Here is a 19,311-nt window from a genome sequence, read left to right on the forward strand (position 1 = left end):
TTGTGTGTGAGTGTGTGTGTGTGAGAGAGAGTTTCCATGTACTGATTTTTCCAACATCTGCTCCACAACAATTCACATTACATTTTTGACCTTGATTTACTTACTTTTGTTTAATCTGGCACTGTAAGAGTGACTTGGCCAAGAGGGTGGCATAAAAACGTTTAGACAATTAGAAAAAAACAGACATTGACGACAACAGTCATAGTCAAACATACACATAGAGCACCCAGAGCAATTTACTTTTACAAATTCTGAAAAAAAACATGACAATAATGGCATCTCACTGCATTCTGAAGAGGCTCCTTTAGAATGAGGCTCTTTTAGAACCCTTGGAGTGTGTTCTCCCTCCAACCATCATTGCATACAAAATGTTAAGCCTAAATTAAATGTTTCAGTAATCTTCAACTAAACTTGCTCCATGTGCCACATCGTTTGACAGCTTAGCTTAGGTATAAAGATCTATTCAAATAATTGTACAAGAGGCCAGTCTTCATAGGTAAATCGTATTCAAAGTGTGAAGGGAAGTGTGTGTACCTAAGTCTGTATGTGAATGAGTGTATACTTTGTGTTTTGGTGTTGTCAGTAGCTACTATATTCATTACTATACAGCAGCCCTTCCTATTCTTGCCACAATTTGCTCTCTTTCTCTCTTTGGCATGATCCGGAATTCATGAGTCAACTATTGACCCGCGGGATCAAGTTAGAAGGAGTTCAACAAAGCAAACACATACAACATCATTGCTGAGTGGTATCGTCTGTGTCTGAAAGGGATAGTTGAGTTTGGTATAGTGATTTGAGTCTACATATGCCCAAATTCGTCCCCAGCCCTATGGACATTGTGGAGATACAAGTCTGAGTTTTTCAACAGATTTGTACATGAAAATGCTGTAGGAAAGAAAGAAATAATAATTGGATTATAATTATAAAATTGGTTGGATTAAAGACAAAGATTTTCCTAAAACAGACAGAGGATTCACAAGGACACAGATGAACAGATATAAAAGACACAAGTACAAAGGTATGGCATTCCAAATCTTGATTGAACACTGACCAATACTGAACAAAGATAGAGCCTCATGCAATCTGCTAGAGCAAACCTTCTCTGGGAGGAGATCAGAAGGTGTAGGAGGGAGTGTGCCAGTGAAGGAGGTCAGTGAGGTAAGAGGGAGCCAGATGTGAAAGGCTTTGTAGGTGGTGAGTAGAAGTTCGAAGATGATTCTTTGTTGGACAGGGCGCCAATGGAGGTTGTGAGGTACAGGGGTGACGTGGTCTTGGGGTGACTTGGTCTTGGAGCAGGGTGTCATCGGTGAAGCAGTGAAAATAAAGGTCATGACAGTAGATGATGTGACCAAGTGGAAACATATAGAGGAGAAAGAGGAGAGAGGACACAGATGTCATAGATGTCACGTCAACATAACAAAAATATACTGGCCTACTGTTTAATCAGTGTGTGCTTCCTGTCATACAGGTTTTTCTCAAGTTTACAGGGAGGTGTTTGTTTTAAAGGGAGGGAATGGAGACATTGAAAAGTCTCAGTCAAAGTAAAAAATTAATGAAAATGAAAACCCGAACATTTTGGATGTGGACAGGAGACAGCTGATTTGAATAATCTTAATGTGGCTATGTATCTCAACTCTCAATACACATAATATTACTTGAGTATCTTTTAACAAATAAAAAAACATACGGTAATAGTGTTTGTGGTAGTTAGTGTTAGTAAAAATCAACATCACAAGGGTGTGTGCAAATACTTGAACAGTTATTCCAGACCTTGATCCAACACAACAAACTTTTTCAAACCACTGTCGATAAACACTATTAGCACAATATGACACACTTGAATCTATCCCATGGTTCTTCATAGATACTAACATTTAAGCAGGGTGGTCCACCTTAATGCTACTAGTGAGAGCATTTAAGGGTGTAACCTCTTAGGGCGTACACGGCATGAATGGGATTCTTTGAGTTGTTGAACAGGCACAACAGCATTCAGATAATAAGTAAAGCAATGATTCACTGCCTTGACTCATGAAAGAAACGCAAGACTTCAGGTTTGGCTCAACTATTGAACATGTAATTTTCTGTAAACAGAAAACAGAACCACTCCCAGGTTCTGCTCTTGACCCTGACCTCTGACAAACTGATCCATCTACTTGATGATATCTGGCTCAGCCAATCATGAACAGAGCAGTCCAGACTTCTGACTTCATCCAAACAGTCTGCTGCAACCCCCAGGCAAAGAAAAGGGCAAGAAATGGAGTCCGCCCAGTTCATCAGCTGGGAGAAGTCATCGCCTCCCTCATGGTTTCCACGCAGTGTTTGATAATCCCAGGAAGAGAAACTGTCATGATCCTGTGTTTTGGTCCTTGTGATGTTTCCTGTTTTATTTTGTAGTATTTCCATTTATGAGTTTGCCTGATTATTTTAACTTGTTGTATTGTCCTCACCTGTTTCTCATTGTGATCTGTCCCCATGTGTATTTAGTCTCTGTCTTCCCCCCAGTTCTTGTGGGTTTGTCCTGAATCTGTTCCCATGATCAGTGTTCTCTGTTTCCCAGTATGGTTTGTCTTTTTGGTCTGTTCTGATTTACTCTGATTCTTGACCCTGCGATTCATATTCTCTGGTTTATGTTAGTTTGCTCCTCCATTCCCCTTGTTTGTTTGTTTTATTCGCTGGTGCTCTTATTACCAGTTTTGGGTTGTCAGTTGTTTTGCTCTGCCTCTCGGTAGTTCGTGTTGGCTTTATTTGACTTTAATTACATTACTTTGAGAGATAACTTCTTATATGTTACTTAGCTGCTCAGCGTAAGGAATACTTAAGGAATTAATGACTTGTTGCATATAGACAAGATTAGGAGACTCTTCAGAGCCTTCAGTTATTTTTGACGGGGTAAAATGCTGGACCTCGCGCAATAAGGTGGCCAAATGTTCCGGATCTAAGTCTCCATCCGCCATCTGCATGATTCCTATGCCAACTTTGTTTGTGATATAACAATTCATTCATCCTTTGAACTTAAATGTCTTGGAGTAAAATACACAACACATTGCAAGGCTTTACGAGTGTGTCCATAGAAACCCAGACAAGTGTTTATGCAGCAAACATACTACACAGATGAATAAGTGTAGGTATGAAAACAGTTCATTCATGATGTGGTTAGACCTGTAGTCCACATTCCACAGGGAGGTGTAACCACGCTGGCTTTAAGGTGTGTCTGACTGTCACATGAATTTTATAACCTGGAGTGGGTGGATCCAGTGTTGGTATGTGAAGTATGACAGATGAACCTTTAGACACATTGTTACTGGGGGTGGTGCCATGCCATTGGTTTGACCTTGAAGTAAATACTCATTTTGTGTCTACTGCTGTGTTGCTATTGTAAAGCTCATATGGACTGTGTGAATTAGCTCTTTACTAGGCATTCGTTACAAAACCATTACTCCCATTTAGTTTAGATAATAATAATAAGGTCAAGGTCCAGGTAAACTTTATTACCTTCAGTGGTTTGAGCCTAAAGCCAATGACTTAAGGTATTTTGAGAGAGTGGAGACAGACAGTGTCTCTATTGTTTCATATAAACATGGTGGCAGTCGAATTGCTTCTGTTGTGTCTTCGACCACACTTTCTGCAAGGCTGAAGCTGAACGAGCAGTGCTGGTATAAAACAGCAGCTTCAGGGCTGCACAGTCAGAACATGGATATCTCCACCAAAGGTGTAGGCTGAAGTTGAGACAGTGAACCAGCTTTCAAAATAGGTCAGAAAAGCTTATTAGACTCCACACACCAATGAACAGGAAACAGTCTCTTTTTGCAGGAGAGTGATTAGCCAACCTAGGTTCAGGGTTGAGATAGACTCTGTCCACTCTTGGTCAGTGATAGTGTGAGTGTAGTGAGAGGATGGGGCACATCAGCAGATTTTCTCTATCAATCCTTCTTTAATCTGCTTATTTTACACCCATGACTGCACGGGCCCCACACCCTTGAGTGTGATCCACGGGTCAGCTCTGTTGATCCTGAGCTGTCTCAGCGATAAATGCCCCTGCTGCTGCCCCTAGAAAACTTTAGGCGGGGTAAGGAATTTTCCTGATATTGTGGGTCTGCAAAGCCCTTCAAGACATTGTATGTGATATTGGACTATACAAATAAAATTGACTTGACTTGACTTGTCAAGGCAGATGCCCGCCAACCTGGAGCTGAGTTCTGCTTGAGGGTTTTTCCCATTAAAAGGGAGTTTTTCCATGCCGCTGTTGCCAAGTGTTTGCTCTTTTGGGAATGTTCGCTCTTTTTAAATGCTTTATCTGTTAACTGCCTTGAGATAACTTTTGTTGTGAGTTGTGCAATATAAATAAACTTTAATTGAATTAACTGAATATTTTAAGCATTTGTAGGGAATAACATGTAAGACGGACAAGGGAAAGAGAGACATAGAGAAGAATAAGTCTCACTCTTGGAGCAGCATTGTTGGTTGGCAATGGTTTGAAGTTAAGTCAGAGAGTTGGTGGGAGAGACACGATATGTGACATTACTGTGGCCACCATTGCCGTTGCAACACCAGTCAATTGCATTCCATTAAGGATGAGGCACAACCACAGCACTATAATTCTGTACTTACACTGACTACTACCTACAGGTATTGTCGTGCCAGGGTGCATTCCCTGGGCGTACTTTAGTGGGTGTGTTAGGGACTGGAGTTAGATCTTCCAATGAAATATCTGCCTAAATCCTCGCATGAAAAGCCAGCCAAGCAGCCAGGGTGCTTCACATTGTTGTGATGGAAGCCTCAGCAATATGAATAAATCATTCTGTGGCACAAGGGGAACCACCAATATACCAATTTAGCGCAGGTGAACAAAAACAGCACTGTAGTACAACAAAATAACTGTTCATCTTTAGAATGAATTGTGCACAAATAAACTTGGTCCAGTTCTGGAGAAGCTCCCATACAATACACAATTCTTAAACCAGACAACCACATCAGTGTTGGAGTGTGTGTGTGTGTGTGTGTATGTGTGTGTGGAGATAGTGTGGCCCTGGCATGGAGCACTGCAAGGGAGAAGAGGTTAAATATTAATTGAAATGAATGATAGAACCTATAGGTCACGGATGTTCTGCTTCCCGTTCAAGGATTGCAGTTGTCAAGGAAAGAAGAGTGTAGCTCATTCATTCTAAACACACATATTTGACAACATAATCTCTGCGTTCAATCCAGTCACAGGTCAGATAAGGCATACTGTTACAGTCAGAAAACTCACATGTCACATTCTTTAACTACCCACACCTACTGTGTGTGTACTCATGAAACCTGAAAGTCTATCTGCTGGGGGGGGGGGGGGGGGGGGGGGGGGGGGGTGTTGTGTGGTGTTGTGTGGGTGTTGTAAAATGAAAACACATCCGCATGTGTGAACCTGTTTGGTCGGAGTTTACACTTAGTGGTGTGCTAATTTAATCTATTTATCTGTCAATTTGCATTACAAATTGGGGGACTGGGGCACTTTCTTTGTCCCGCTCCCCATTTCTCATCTAACTTGAAAAACTGAGGCGATTCCTATTCCAGTGATGAAATTTGGTGCAATTCCATGCACCTCGACTAAGCAGTTTCTCTGATGTCAGTCACCCAGGGATGGGATAGAAGCTTATCAGTTCAGAGTAGGACATGTTTGTTTAAAGCATGTAATCCAGGTACATCCACGCTCTTTTGAGACTGTGATTGTAAGCACACGTAGTCTGTCAGCATGTAAGAGCAGGGCCGGATTTAGTGACTTGGGGGCCCAAAGCAAACACACTGGGCCCTCCTTACCCTCTTTCATTTGAAATAGTCAGGCCTGCTCCAAAGATGCCCAAGGATTATGTTGGATGTAATTTGTTAGAAAAGAAACATGTATTCAGTTTAACAAATGCAACACTTCCACAAGGTGCTCATAGTGCCCTGTTGTTAATTTTCCGCTCTTTTGTACACCTTGCTTTTCTGCCCTGCATATTACTACCATTGTCATATGACTGTGGCCATGGCACTTGTGTGATTTGAGGTGACTCACATAAGCCCATCCTACTGAAAGTCCTTCCTGGTGGTTCAGTCCATAAGAATTGCGTAGTGTGGTGAGTGCACTTGGTACTGAATACATTTGTAAAACTATTAGCAATTTCACTCCTGTGAAAAGTGGAAGCCTTAGATGATCCATTTATTGTCTATGAACACAAAACTACAAGATTTTCACCGTATAGCGGTGTGTTACCAAGACACCTGAGGAAAAATACAACCTTAGAAACAACAGTTAAAACCTTCTTGTTTATAGCCTTTAATGAAGTTGTAGATCTCAGAATTCTGACTTTTAATCCTCAAATATGGCCTGTCCTCTCTTATTCAAGTATGCACCTGGTGTTTAATGACAGCAACAACGTTCCTGCTGGATGGACAAAGATTGTATAGCACCTCATCAATACCTCTAGGTGGCACTCTCAGTGTCTTCAATTACTCCTTCCAGCATTTAGAGATGTATGAAGTGTCTTAAATTAATGAATCAATTGGAGCAAAAATAGACATTGATTCGAACGACACAGTTACTCATTCGAGTGAAATAGTAGTTCGAACGATTTAGTGATCAATTAAAACGCTTTATTATTATCTCTTCTCCGCTGAGACCTCCGGGGCTCAGTGGGTTCCAACCCCGCTGGTGCTTGGAGCCTTAATAACACAAATCCGGACAAAAACGAAAGAGTTCCAGAAGCGATGGCGCCTTAACCTTAAAAAAGGAGCGACAAAAACAATGGTGGATGATTATGAACAGCAATCGCCCCTAATTAGTAGCGAAAACACTCATCTCGGTAGCGGATGTTACATAGAGAGGAAGGGCTGGTCTCACATGTGATGTTACAGTGGGTGGGTGTGTGTGTGTGTGTGTGTATGTTTCCTTCTTTCAGTGCGACGTTTTATTAAAGTTGTAAGATGGCGACTATGCATTTGAGAATCGGGGATCTTGTGTGGTGAGATAACCGTTTAACGTTGCTAAACACAAATATAACTGTAGATACATTACACCGTTTTGTACGGCTTGATTCAGGGTTACCGCTTCGCGTAAAAACAACATAATACAGTTAAATGTAGTAGTATATGTTCAAACCCAAACACATCGCTAGCAAAGCTGACTCAGCCAGCAGCCATAGTTAGCTTTTAGTTAGCAGAAAGCTACAGAAGGGGTTAAGAGCAAAATATATTCGTTTTTCCGGCAAATGTGTGCTTGATAATGTTCACTGTTATTCCGAATAGTCTATCAACGCAGCTACTCTTCTTTTATTGAGTATTTTCGGCGAATTTGTGGTGTGTGACAAGCTGTGCTAGCTCTGTAGCGAACGGTAAGCTACTGGGGGTGTATGTATGTGTGTATGTGCTCGCCTCCTGTGTCAACGGACGCTCTAGGTTTGTTTTAAAAATGTTATTATACTTCACATTTGACTTAAAGACTGAATACAATTTCATTCCGATAGGGTGACACGAAAATAACGTAGATATATCAAATCTGTGATGTAAGTTGCTCTGCGTTTCACTGGAATGGCTCTGGTAACGGTAATGTGTACATGAGCTACATTAGAGCCTTTCACACAGTTCGTCACAGTTTTGTTAATCGTCAACTCCCAACTGAACAGTGAAATAATTGAACATTACATTTGTTCCTCTGTAATGCTGCTAAATATTGGCTTAACACAGTCAACAGTAAGGACTAGTTATCAGCCCTCTATTGAAACAGACAGGGGGTCAATCTTCTCTATTTGTCTGCTTTGTATACGTTTGAACTTCTGCTGTTTATCCCACCAACATCGCCATTTATTGGACTAGAAAAGGTGTAAAACAATCAGGAGACACTGACCAAACTGAGCAGCAAATGTTATCTTTCATACCACAGAAACCGTTGCTTCAAACTCAGCACATTCTTGTAGCAGAACTTTAATTCCTGGAACATTTTTAATCTCCCACATTCTGGTGGCCCAGGAACGGCTGTACGTTGACTATATTTGATTATCACTAAGCCTTTAGTGCATGGATATTACTGCTTTAAATATCTATGCATCAAAGATTAGATACATCTTACAATCATTCGGGTTGTGTTAAAATAAAAGAATTGTTCAGTCTTGCTGTAGGTTTGCCCTGGCAAGGAGCCTTGTTGTTGTTGTTGTTGTTTTGGGGAAGTTGTAAGCATGTAGAAGGAACGTGGCGACACAGTAAAAGTCACTTGCTGACTCAAATGATACTATCATAGAGCTACAGCCCCACAAATGATGCCTCACTACGATTTTAACTGAGATTTTTTAACATTTCAATCCAATCCAGTTAGACATAGATGCATCTCAAGGATAATTTAAGCAAACAGGATGCACCTAACCACAATTTGTCATGCCATGGATGGACTACTTATGAAAATGAGAGATAAATGTTCAGATGTTCCTTTATCGTAATATCTTTTTAATATCGTATGTTGTTTATGATCCTCAGTTAACCAAACCAGAACTAAGTACATGTCTTGTCTTTTAGGGGGAAGCTTGGTCGCTATCCACCATGGCCTGGGAAGGTAAGCAGTGATGATACAATTAATACTTGTCAGTGAATGGTTAAAAGGGATGTTAATGCTTGCATTTGTGTGATTTGCCATCTTGCAAACAACAGCTAAGTAGATACTGTAGGTAAAGTGACGCTTTGGCAACTGTACATAATTTCACACTTTACAAGCCACTCACATCCAAACTAGATCACTGACATCCAAGGAAAGTTAATCTTAGGCAACGGCGACTTGTTGGTGGTTCCTTTGATACCATGACTTGGATGACTGAGAAACGTCACAGACACAATAATCCTGGACAAAATGTGCAATTATATTTCAGGTGGTGAGCCCCCCTAAGGACCTGAAAAAGCCCAGGGGCAAAAAATGCCATTTTGTCAAATTCTTTGGAACCGAAGACCAGTAAGTATGAATCATGAGGGAGCTACCTTCAGAATTCCTTCCAACGAACGAGGAAATAATCTGTTTTTTTCCCCCCTTCTTGACCAGTGCCTGGATCAAAGTGGAACAACTGAAACCCTACCATGCACACAAAGAGGAGATGATCAAGATAAACAAAGGCAAGCGCTTCCAGCAAGCTGTAGATGCTGTGGAGGACTTCCTAAAGAAAGCAAAGGGGAAAGAACAGGTGAGGGGTTTTCTTAAAGTTCTTAAAGTTAGACAACCAGCCTACACAGGAAAAAGCCACCAATGGTTTAGAAGGATTCAAGAGCTTCTTTAGTTGTAAAACTGTGCCTAGAATCCATTCTCAAAGTTTGTCCTCCCAAAAGAAGTACAGTTTTTTCAGATGAAGAAAAAAATCAGAATCCAATCAGAAAAATTCACATTCATACATTCACATTATACATGTATTACGGCTGAGTTGACCAACACCTCTCTGACACGTTTCAGTTTGACAGCGTTAGGTTTCATAGCAAGTGTGTGATAGTTAAATGAGCAGCTGTGTCAAACAAATTGGCCACTGAGTGTGTGTCGTAACAGTGATTTCTTTCAGCAGCACTCAGACGGTAAAGGAGACTCAAAAGGGAAGAAGACTCCAAACAAGCCACTGAAAATTCTGGATGAGGATGATGAGGATCTCAGTGCCCTTAAGGACCCATCAGAGAAGGTCAGTGTCCATGACAATGTCTTAAAGAGTTTTTAAGAATTGTTTCATTAAAGAAATATTATTTTGGTTTGAGAATTAAGAATAAGTTGAGGGCTAAACTAGGACTGGAAAAACGGTGACCCAAAACCAAACATGCAGTGATTTACAGGCAGTTTGAAGTTGCCACCACTAGGATAGATGTATCAAAGGTGTTAAGTGGAATTTTAGAAGCCACTTCTCATGGATACAGAAGTCTATGATCTGTTGTTCATATATGGACTATATGTCTATGGTGGCCATAGAGCCTAGTTTGGTTGGGCAGGGATAATGGGGTCTAGAGCTGTCTTCAAAGTTTAGACTAGGCGCCTTAGGTCTAGTGAAGCTTACAAAGACATTGTAGACGACTGTGTGTTCACCATGTTTAGAGTAGGCCCTTCCCTGTGCCAACATGATTGTGCCCCTGTGCACAAAGCGATGTCCACAAAGACACGGCTCAATGAGTGGCCTGACCCCAACCCATTGAACACCTTTGAATTGAATTGGAACGGCAGTTGCGAGACAGTGCTAACCTCAAGAATCTGAATCTGAATCTGCTAAACCTCCAGCGGAATCGGCACAAATTGTCCAGATGCACTCCAAAATCTTGTGGGAAATTCCATATTGATGCCCATTGCTTTGGACTGGGAAGTCCAACAAGCTCATATAGCTTTGATGGTCAGGGGTCCACATACTTTGGGCTGTATACTGTGTGTGTGGCTGCATGAGTTGACCCTTAATTCCCGGTCCATGATTCATGATTTCATTGGTTGCACGCTCATATTTCATAGCCACATTAAAGCTACATGGTGATGATGGCAAAATTGAACCCTGGTGAAAGTATCCAAGCTTAGTGCAACAGCTATTTGCTAGTTTGCTGTGGAGTTATATAGTTCAATATAAACTGTGGTTGAGAACAATGTGAATGTGGAGGTAAACAACATGTTGACAGCTTTGATTATTTCTTTACATCAATCATTTCACTAAAGAATTCAATTACAATTGAGAGGACATAAAGAAATGCCATGACCTGCTCCTCCAGTTGTGAACCTTTTCTTCCGTACTGTGAAGGATATTTGACTAAGTGGAGTTAAATGGTTTACATTTGGTCCAAAAAGCAATACTGGATGCTTGACAGAGAGCTGTTCTCTGCTACAACAGACAACTCTACAAAGGTGAATGTGTGTCTCTCTCCCCTTAAAGGATTTAGCCGACTCTGACCCTGAGCCGTCCACTATGGAGAGGCTGGGGGCTGGACCTGGTTCAGGATTCAAATGGGAAAGCAGTGTAGGTGAACCCCACCTCTCCCACCAAGCCTTCCTTGCCTTGCTGTTCTTCTATCTTACCTTCAACCTTTGACTTTATTCACTAATTAACCACAAACTGCAGACCTTTCCCTTCTGACCTGTTTGGTGTTGACTCTTGACTGGCAATACAGTTTGTCACATGCTTTGGAGACGGTCGGCAACTCTGCATGTGGGATTTTGTTTCAGTTTAACCTAGAAAATGGGACTGTTGTCAGATACTGCACTTCTCTAGTGTCTTGTAATAAGAGCTCCTTGGGGCCAGGGTTGATGACAATTCTGCATCTTAAACTCAGACCGAGCATAAGGTGTCTGTGTGTGTGTGTCTGTGTGTGTGTGTGCACTCTCCCCTTTACCTACATGTCACTGGAAACGTCAAGCCTGAGTTTGTTGCAGCAGTTCCACTGACAGAATTGCAAAGAATGGTTGTCTGCTCTGGTTTGCATTTCAAGAAAGAGCGTAAAATGATACATGTGTTGTGCATAGAGGAATGCATGTGCACTTTTGTTGTACCTTTTTTTCCATTTACCAGTTGTTGAAAATAAGTATATAAGAGGTTTGGGCAGTAAAGAGCAATCAGTACCTTTGAATACCAACAACATTTTCGGAGTGTAAAAGAAATCACCATCTTTGTTGGGAATTTACTCCCATTACTAATTCCTATGGAGGTAAATTGGTTCATTTTGTAAATCTGCACCTGTTTTGTGCAATTCCCGGAACGCCAACTTGCTGTGTGCTTGGCAGTCATACAAACTGTATTTGTTTCCACTGACATGGAGGGGAATAGCTAACGTTGACATGCCATTTGTAGGTCTGGCTTGAAATCAACAGCCATATTCATAGGATGTCTCATTCAAATGTGGGGGGGAAATCTATTCCTCCTAATGGCAATAAGTGTAGTAAGTTATTTTCTATCGTTTGATGGAGAATGACTTCACAGTGATCAAGGCGTATAAAGTGTGTGCTTGCAGCTGTCACTACATAGGCCAGCCATTGTGACACAAAGAACAGACTGTATTGACTGAAAATCACTAGACCATTACAGTTGTGAGTATTCTCAAATATGATAATAAGTCAAAGCTTATTCATTTGAGCTGCAGTTAAAGATCATGCAGGATTCCCAATGAAACAGAAACACACACATTAGGACAATGACAATTTGTTGGTTAGGCATGCAAAGACATAGAATTTGAATACGATGGGAATCCTGACGTGTCTGCATTACTTGCTGTAGGCTAAAGGACTCTTATGACATTGGCTTGTATCTGTCAGGCCCATGCAGGCCATATCCACTGAGAATACCTTACAGCAGGACTCTTCTCATTTTGTAGCCTGCGAAGGATGATCCACATTTTCATCACTTCCTATTGAGCCAGTCTGAGAAGGTAAGGTGGTTTTCATTCAAAACCCTGTACTGCATCTTACACAACTTTCCCAGGAATGATGCGTTTTGAGGTGGGGAAATTAGAGGAACAGGTTTCCCTTGAATATCGATTCCCTGCTCCCATTCACACATGACCCTAAGCAGGAAGCATCCCTGAACATTCCCGGGAAAGACTGCATGTGTGAATGAGATGTGTTGTGGACAGTTGATTTAAGAAGGCCTATTATTTTGCACCCGGTGTACCAGGCATTGCACCCAAAGCACAAAAGCAGCACACCAAACTCATGGTGTCAACTGATATTGCTGCCCTCTAGTGTGGTCTTAAAAGGCTTTAAGATAAGTCTATATTGTGTCAACATGTTGCAGAGGCTTTGTGTAAAGGCTTCATAACTCTTATCTCATTTCCTTGTGTTTTTATTCCCTCTTTATTTCAGTAGAGCTTTGCAAGGTTTTTATTTTGTGACAACCCCATTTAAATTGTGAATTCTCTCCTTCCTGTTGTCGTAATATGAGTATAATCACACTATGCTAAGGTGATCTGTTGTTGAATTGTTCACCGTTTTCTGCCCACAGCCAGCTTCATCAATGGAACCCATAAGCAAGCGCTTGAAGATCATCGAAGAGGTACAAAATAGCAAATTTTAGTCAAGCTACAGTTAAGCTGCTCTAAGTAACATTTTGCAGGTGTAGTTACTAATTTTGCTTCAGTGTATAATTTGTTTTTATCCGTTTAAATTTCTGCTCCAATTTTTCTTCTGGGACTGAGAAAGTAACGGATGTTTTAATTGTTCAGGACACAGGGTCAACATCCATCCAAGCAGCAGACAGCACAGCCATCAATGGCAGCATCACACCCACAGATAAAAGGTATTAACACTCCTAAAACAGATTAAGATGGAATGGGTTCTTTCCAGGCCCATGGCAGGCTCAGGATTAGCTCAGAACTTTCTGCGTAAGAAAAGTCCTTCTTGGCAAAGGTCATAATATATGGAATACAGACATTTGAATTTGGAACAGCTTTTCTTAATTTCATAGCTTTGTTCATTTTCTAGTTCATCTTGTGAATGTTCATTTCTTCACATTTGCTTTTCTTGCTATCCCCTTTCAGGATAGGGTTCCTGGGTTTGGGGCTGATGGGTAGCGGTATAGTTTCCAACTTGTTAAAGATGGGTCACGTTGTCACTGTGTGGAACCGCACAGCAGAAAAGGTACAAGTGAAAGAGCCAGAAGATTCATACCCTCAGGTTACTATTTAAAATGGTTAAAATGGACATTCTTCACTCATCTCTCCAGTAAACGCACCTCTTATGAACGTGTTCATGTTAACACCATATCTATGTGACCTCTTGGAATTCTTGAACCACATTTATCAGTAACAACAAAAGACAATTCCAACCTTTCTGCAGAGCATATCTGACCAGGAATGTGTTTAAAAAGAACCAAAACACATAATAAGATAAAAACCCTGCTTCCTCTGCTCCAGTGTGACCTGTTCATCCAGGAGGGTGCCAGGTTAGGCCGGACTCCTGCAGAGGTAGCCTCCATGTGTGACATCACTTTCTCCTGTGTCTCTGATCCAAAGGCTGCCAGGGATGTAAGTACTACCTCAGCATGACTGCCTACTGAGGTGTGTGATGGAGGCACGATGTTTATTATTGGTTTTTGTTCTGTTGTCCTGCAGTTGGTCATGGGTCCCAGCGGAGTGCTGCAGGGGATCAGACCAGGCAAATGCTATGTAGAAATGTCCACTGTCGACCCAGAGACTATCACAGAGCTCTCTCAGGTACTCACACACTTCATTTACATTCATTACAGTTAAATTGATATTGCAGATGTTATTTAATTTGAATTCTCCACTGAAAAATAAAATACTTTTTTAAAAGAGTGGATACATTTAATTTGTCCATAGAGTCCCATATTAGAGAAAATGGAGTTGGTGTTTGAAAGATGTTTGTCTTATTACCAACTGATGGTAGCATTTTTACATTATTTCTTCGTGTTTAAATGCCAGGTGATCACGTCACGAGGCGGACGTTTTCTAGAGGCTCCGGTGGCCGGCAGCCAGCAGCTGTCCAACGATGGGATGCTCGTCATCCTGGCAGCCGGTGACCGAACAGTTTATGAGGATTGCAGCAGCTGCTTTCAGGCGATGGGCAAGACTTCCTTCTTCCTGGGTGTGTATTTACCAACAGGGTGTTTAAAAAAAGAAAAAGAAAGGGAATTGACTTTGCAAATGGTATACAGTACATGATGGGCTACAGCTTTTCTTGTTATTGAACAATGTCATCTGTCATCTCAAAGTTTCATATCTATGCTCTCAGGGGAAGCAGGGAACGCCGCGAGAATGATGCTGATCCTGAATATGGTGCAGGGCAGCTTCATGGCCACCATCGCTGAGGGGCTGACCCTGGCCCAGGCCACTGGCCAATCACAGCAGACTTTCCTGGACATCCTGAGCCAGGGCCAGATGGCGAGTACCTTTGTGGACCAGAAATGCCAAAGTGAGTGAAGATGATGGTGATAATGCACCTTGTTTGTCGACATTTTCATGTTTTGTCGGTTTTTGAAGCAAATATTAATACTGTGCATAGAAAAACAGGTTGTAAGACATTTGTGCCTTTTGTTTATGAAATCCCCCCCTCTCCTCCCTACCCCTGTAGATATCTTACAGGGCAACTTCAAGCCGGACTACTATTTGAAGCATATTCAGAAGGACCTGAGATTGGCGATCTCGATGGGGGACACAGCTAACCATCCAACCCCAATGGCAGCGGCAGCCAATGAGGTACAGCTGTGTGCTTGATCCCTCTCTTTGTCTTCTTGTCTATTTGTAGTTCACCTCTATGTTTTAATTTGTTGTCTTTCAATTAACTACTTTAATGCCAACTGTGCAGCAAAAGTGGTCTTACAAGGTTGGTGCATGTCACGGGCCTTATCAAATCCATTTGGTTTTTTTCAATTTTTCTCAGATTCCATTATCGGTCAATTTACTTTATTTAGTAACTTGATCTAGTTTTTCTCTCTCTATCTAATTTTATTATGAATATGACACCAATTTAGTATCATTTAAATCAAAAGAATTGCTTCCATCACAGTATCAATGATATTATAGCCTAGTGAATTCAAAACAATTCAACGAAACAGCATTGTGTCATTTTGATCACCTTAAGTGCTGCACAGTATAAATGAAAACATGAGAGCAGAGATGTGTATGTCTGCTTGTTAACGTTTCATCCTTAGAAGATGGGTAGAGGATTTTTAAATATGATTTTTTGATCATATGTGATAAAATTCAAGTCTGATGTGAAGCGGCTGATCACATTTCAACTGAAACCCTTTTCTGTGTCTTTGTGTGCAGGTTTATAAGAGGGCTAAGGCACTGGACCAGTCAGACAACGATATTTCTGCAGTCTACAGGGCTTACATTCACTAGAGCCAAGCGTGACCCATCCCCCGGTCTTTAACCCTGCATTAGTTCTCCCATGTGCACCTCTTAACGAGTTATTCTATTTTGACCCTTCTAGTCATGCTGTCTCTCATTTTTGCCCCAGTCCCAAATATATTTCTTGCCCGCAATTCATTTGTTAGAGGCGACCTTGAGCATTGCACTGACTCGGCTGAGAAATATGAATATGTTATAGAAATTCGCAAATCTATTTTGTATTGCTACACCTGTCAGTTTTTGGTCTTTGTTTCAAAAGGGTAGAAGTCATGTAGGGGTGTGGGACGACGCAGGGTCACTCTATAGAGCTCAAGCCAGACAAGCTGCCGGGTGTAGTGGCTGCATAAACCCGAAAGAAGAATTTTTCATCTGCATATGATGAGTTTATTTAATTCTGTGTGATGTTTTTTTTGTTTCTTTTTTTTAAATGTCCAGAATTCCCTGAGTGAATCCACCAAGAAAATGCCACTGTATTGCCTTAATATTGTAACCCTTTGAGTCTTTCAGTGATAGATGTATTTATTTATTTGTTTCTCCTTGGTGCAGTTTGGTCATGGATCGTTTCTTTAGTTGACAAAATGTTTGTTTTTTTGCTTTTATTTTGGTATCGATGATCGTTAACAAATGGGTTATGGACATAGCAACAAATATATTGAGGCCTTAAAAATGCAGTAAAAATTGACTCTTTTCATCACCACTTGAGGTGTCTGTTTGAAACCTTTCTGCCTTTTCTTTAGAAAGACTTTCCTTTTTTTTCCCATTCTGAAACTTGATGATTCCACTCCTGACTTTCATTTTAACTGAAATTGATAATTTGGCCCCACAATCCAATCAAAAGTTGTCAGTCATTGTTTCCTATTAGAAAGTGTTTTTTGTCACAGAATTTAAGTAATTTAATCGGCACAAGTTCTTTTTCTTAAGGCCAACACTGATATCGGTTTAGTCTTGTGCATTGTTTTACACTTTTTCATGGCCAGATAACGTGAAGGAGTCACTGTGGACCTGAACAGAAACTGATTTAGCTCATCAGTCAGCATGTTTACATGCATTTTAAAACACCCACTATACTCTGATTAAGGCAATAAATACATTTATTGCTTTTTTTTTTATGTCGTGTAAATAGCTTAATTTGGACCGACATCAGAATAAATAGATGCAAACCTACTCTGAGTATGGGATAGCAAATTCAAGTTATTCAGTCAATTTTACAGAGTAAGACATCTCTGCATGCATTTCCTCAACTGTGGATCTCTCGTACTCTGACTACGCAATATTTTATGATTATTTGATGTGAACTTCTTACTTGCATTTTTGCCTTAATCACTTGGTTGATATAGTTTTGTGTGCATGTAAGCGCTGTGACTGAGAAAGCCATGTGTTTTGAAGTGGGTTAGAAGAGGTATACAGGTTTCATTACTTAACATACTCAGCTACCACTGTCCAGTCAGCAGTAGATTGTTATGGCATTCTAACACAGACATGTACAATTTACTGTAAAATAAATAATTAGTTTGTTCACATTCATCAAATCAGGAACCCAAAACTAATAACATGCATTCTTTTGATGTTTTATTTAATGGTTTCTTTTGAAAGCCACATGACAGTTTTAACCCCTGCCCGTATCACAGCCCTCACAAATAAGCAAACACACGAGACACCTGATTATACATACAAAGTCACAGCACTGTAGTACATAGTAGTGCATTCTAGGGTCAAATGTAATCGGTCAAAACATGCAGCTGATCAAACTTTTCTGTAACAACCGTAAATGTCCAACAGTAGGATTAGGAATAGGTTGATCAATGTGCTTTCATTGTCTTTCATCTTTCACTCCCGGTACACCCAACTGCAGCTAATATTTGTGTGAGTATCAGTTTCAGGATGTGTGTTTAAAACAGACTGCCTACCTATTTTACTGTAAGTATGTTTCAGAATCATTACTGGATAAGAGTCCAGTCAGATCTGGTTGAAATACAAGCTGCCAGCTGGTAGAGCTTTCTTGTATGAGCTTGCGTGGGTGGGCACTTGCTGTGAGCGCCAATATTTGCCTTGTGGTGACAAACTGAGTCAGAACACGACAGAACATCTTCATTCTTTCCCGATAAAAATCAGCTTCTTTACAGGTTGCTGTTTAGACTTGTATCACAGGTGTGTCTGAGCAATTTTAATTATAGATTCCTCCAAGTTGTAGCAGCATGTGCTTTTATTCTTCCACTTTGAAGACTAACAAGACATGAACACAGCATAAAGGACACAGTGTCATGGGAGGAATGAAGGCCAACGCCCTTTGATTTGTTCATGCTTTCTTGCAAAAAAAGACACATTTAGTTCTTTTTTTGCACATTTACGTCATTTAGTTCATTTTTAAAGCTGAATTTTGTTTGAATAATAAGCATTCCCAGGAGTGTCCCATTTTGAAAGATCTTCCGTTTGCCAAATTGACATTATTTAAGGTTTTTAGTTTACATTCCCCTTTCACAGTTAAGTGTAAAGAAGTGTTTTAGAAGACAGATCTGTAAATAGCACATAGTTTAGGTTAAGGAAAAGAACTACTTACTCTACAGATTGACTGTGTAATCATTCTGTCTTAATACTGTAGTTTGTTCAGTTCAGGTGTAAATGGTTTAATAATCTGTGTCTAATATGTCCTGATTTATAATCTGATTGAAAAGACAATGACTTGGATCCCATTAAAGGAGCAATGTGTAACTTTGGTTTTGGGGATATTTATGATTTTGTGGACATGTGAAATAAAAACTTTTGTGCTGTTTAATAAATCATCTCCTGATTACTCGCATATACGCATGTCGTATGTGAATATAAAGACGTAGAAAAATTATCTTTATTCTTGATTTACTTGAATGATTTACTATTCAACTAACTTGTTTTTCTTGATGTAATCAGGACTGTTGCTGAGCGGTGTGTGACGGGTCCAGGCTAGTGATTGGTGATTCGATTAACCACAGCATTTCGATTAGCGAGGCCAGTCAGGGGTTTGTTGTTTCAGAGTTCCTGGCGTAGAAACTGGCAAACATTAGACTGAAACCGAATAGTGAGACTCTGCTTACACATAGCTCTCACAGTCCCAAACTATTTGATGATATAGTTAATTACGTCGGCACAAATTGTATTGGAATGAGACCTCCTCTGTAAAGTGTGTGTGTGTGAGACGTGTGATTGTATTTAACTGCATGGGATTGCACGCGATCTGACAAAATATAGTATCTTCAATCTTAAGTCTTTACGAGAGCTCGCACGTCTCCACAGCAACAAGGCCGACATTCACATCCTGCTGATTAGCGGCTTCGTGATGTCGATCATGCCCGATTGCGGGGTTTCGATTTTGTCGAGCAAGATTAAGCAAACGCAAAAAGATCAGTTAGCAGTTCGTACTACAGTTGTTGTTTTACTTCCAATTCTTTCTCTTTTTTCTACCTAACTTCCGATTTATACCTGAACAAAACAACGAGAAAACCATATAAGGAGCCCAGACCGTTTCCCCGTTAATTGTAA

At 40.6% G+C, this 19,311-nt stretch overlaps 1 protein-coding gene across 7 annotated transcripts; it reads left to right on the forward strand.

The window, feature by feature from the left end:
* Positions 1-6,837: 6,837 nt before the first annotated feature.
* Positions 6,838-18,575, forward strand: glyr1 (glyoxylate reductase 1 homolog (Arabidopsis)). Of its 7 annotated transcripts, none has more exons than XM_076144006.1 (16): positions 6,838-6,977; positions 8,521-8,557; positions 8,868-8,947; positions 9,035-9,173; positions 9,540-9,653; positions 10,872-10,955; positions 12,304-12,357; positions 12,930-12,980; positions 13,150-13,223; positions 13,465-13,600; positions 13,840-13,950; positions 14,038-14,139; positions 14,368-14,530; positions 14,678-14,857; positions 15,017-15,141; positions 15,715-18,575. In XM_076144006.1, exons 1-16 carry the CDS (start codon positions 6,940-6,942, stop codon positions 15,787-15,789), a joined length of 1,563 nt encoding a protein of 520 aa, XP_076000121.1. In that variant the 5' UTR covers positions 6,838-6,939; the 3' UTR covers positions 15,790-18,575. The 7 variants fall into 7 exon arrangements, with proteins under 7 accessions (XP_076000121.1, XP_076000122.1, XP_076000126.1 ...); XM_076144007.1 differs by having other exon boundaries at positions 9,543-9,653; XM_076144008.1 differs by having other exon boundaries at positions 6,839-6,977; positions 13,465-13,564.
* The last annotated feature ends 736 nt before the right edge of the window (positions 18,576-19,311 follow it).

Source organism: Genypterus blacodes, unplaced genomic scaffold, assembly GCF_046128005.1.
Source record: "Genypterus blacodes isolate CSIRO-AG114 ecotype Tasmania unplaced genomic scaffold, CSIRO-AGI_Gbla_v1 ptg000028l_1, whole genome shotgun sequence".
Taxonomy (NCBI): Eukaryota; Metazoa; Chordata; class Actinopteri; order Ophidiiformes; family Ophidiidae; genus Genypterus; species Genypterus blacodes.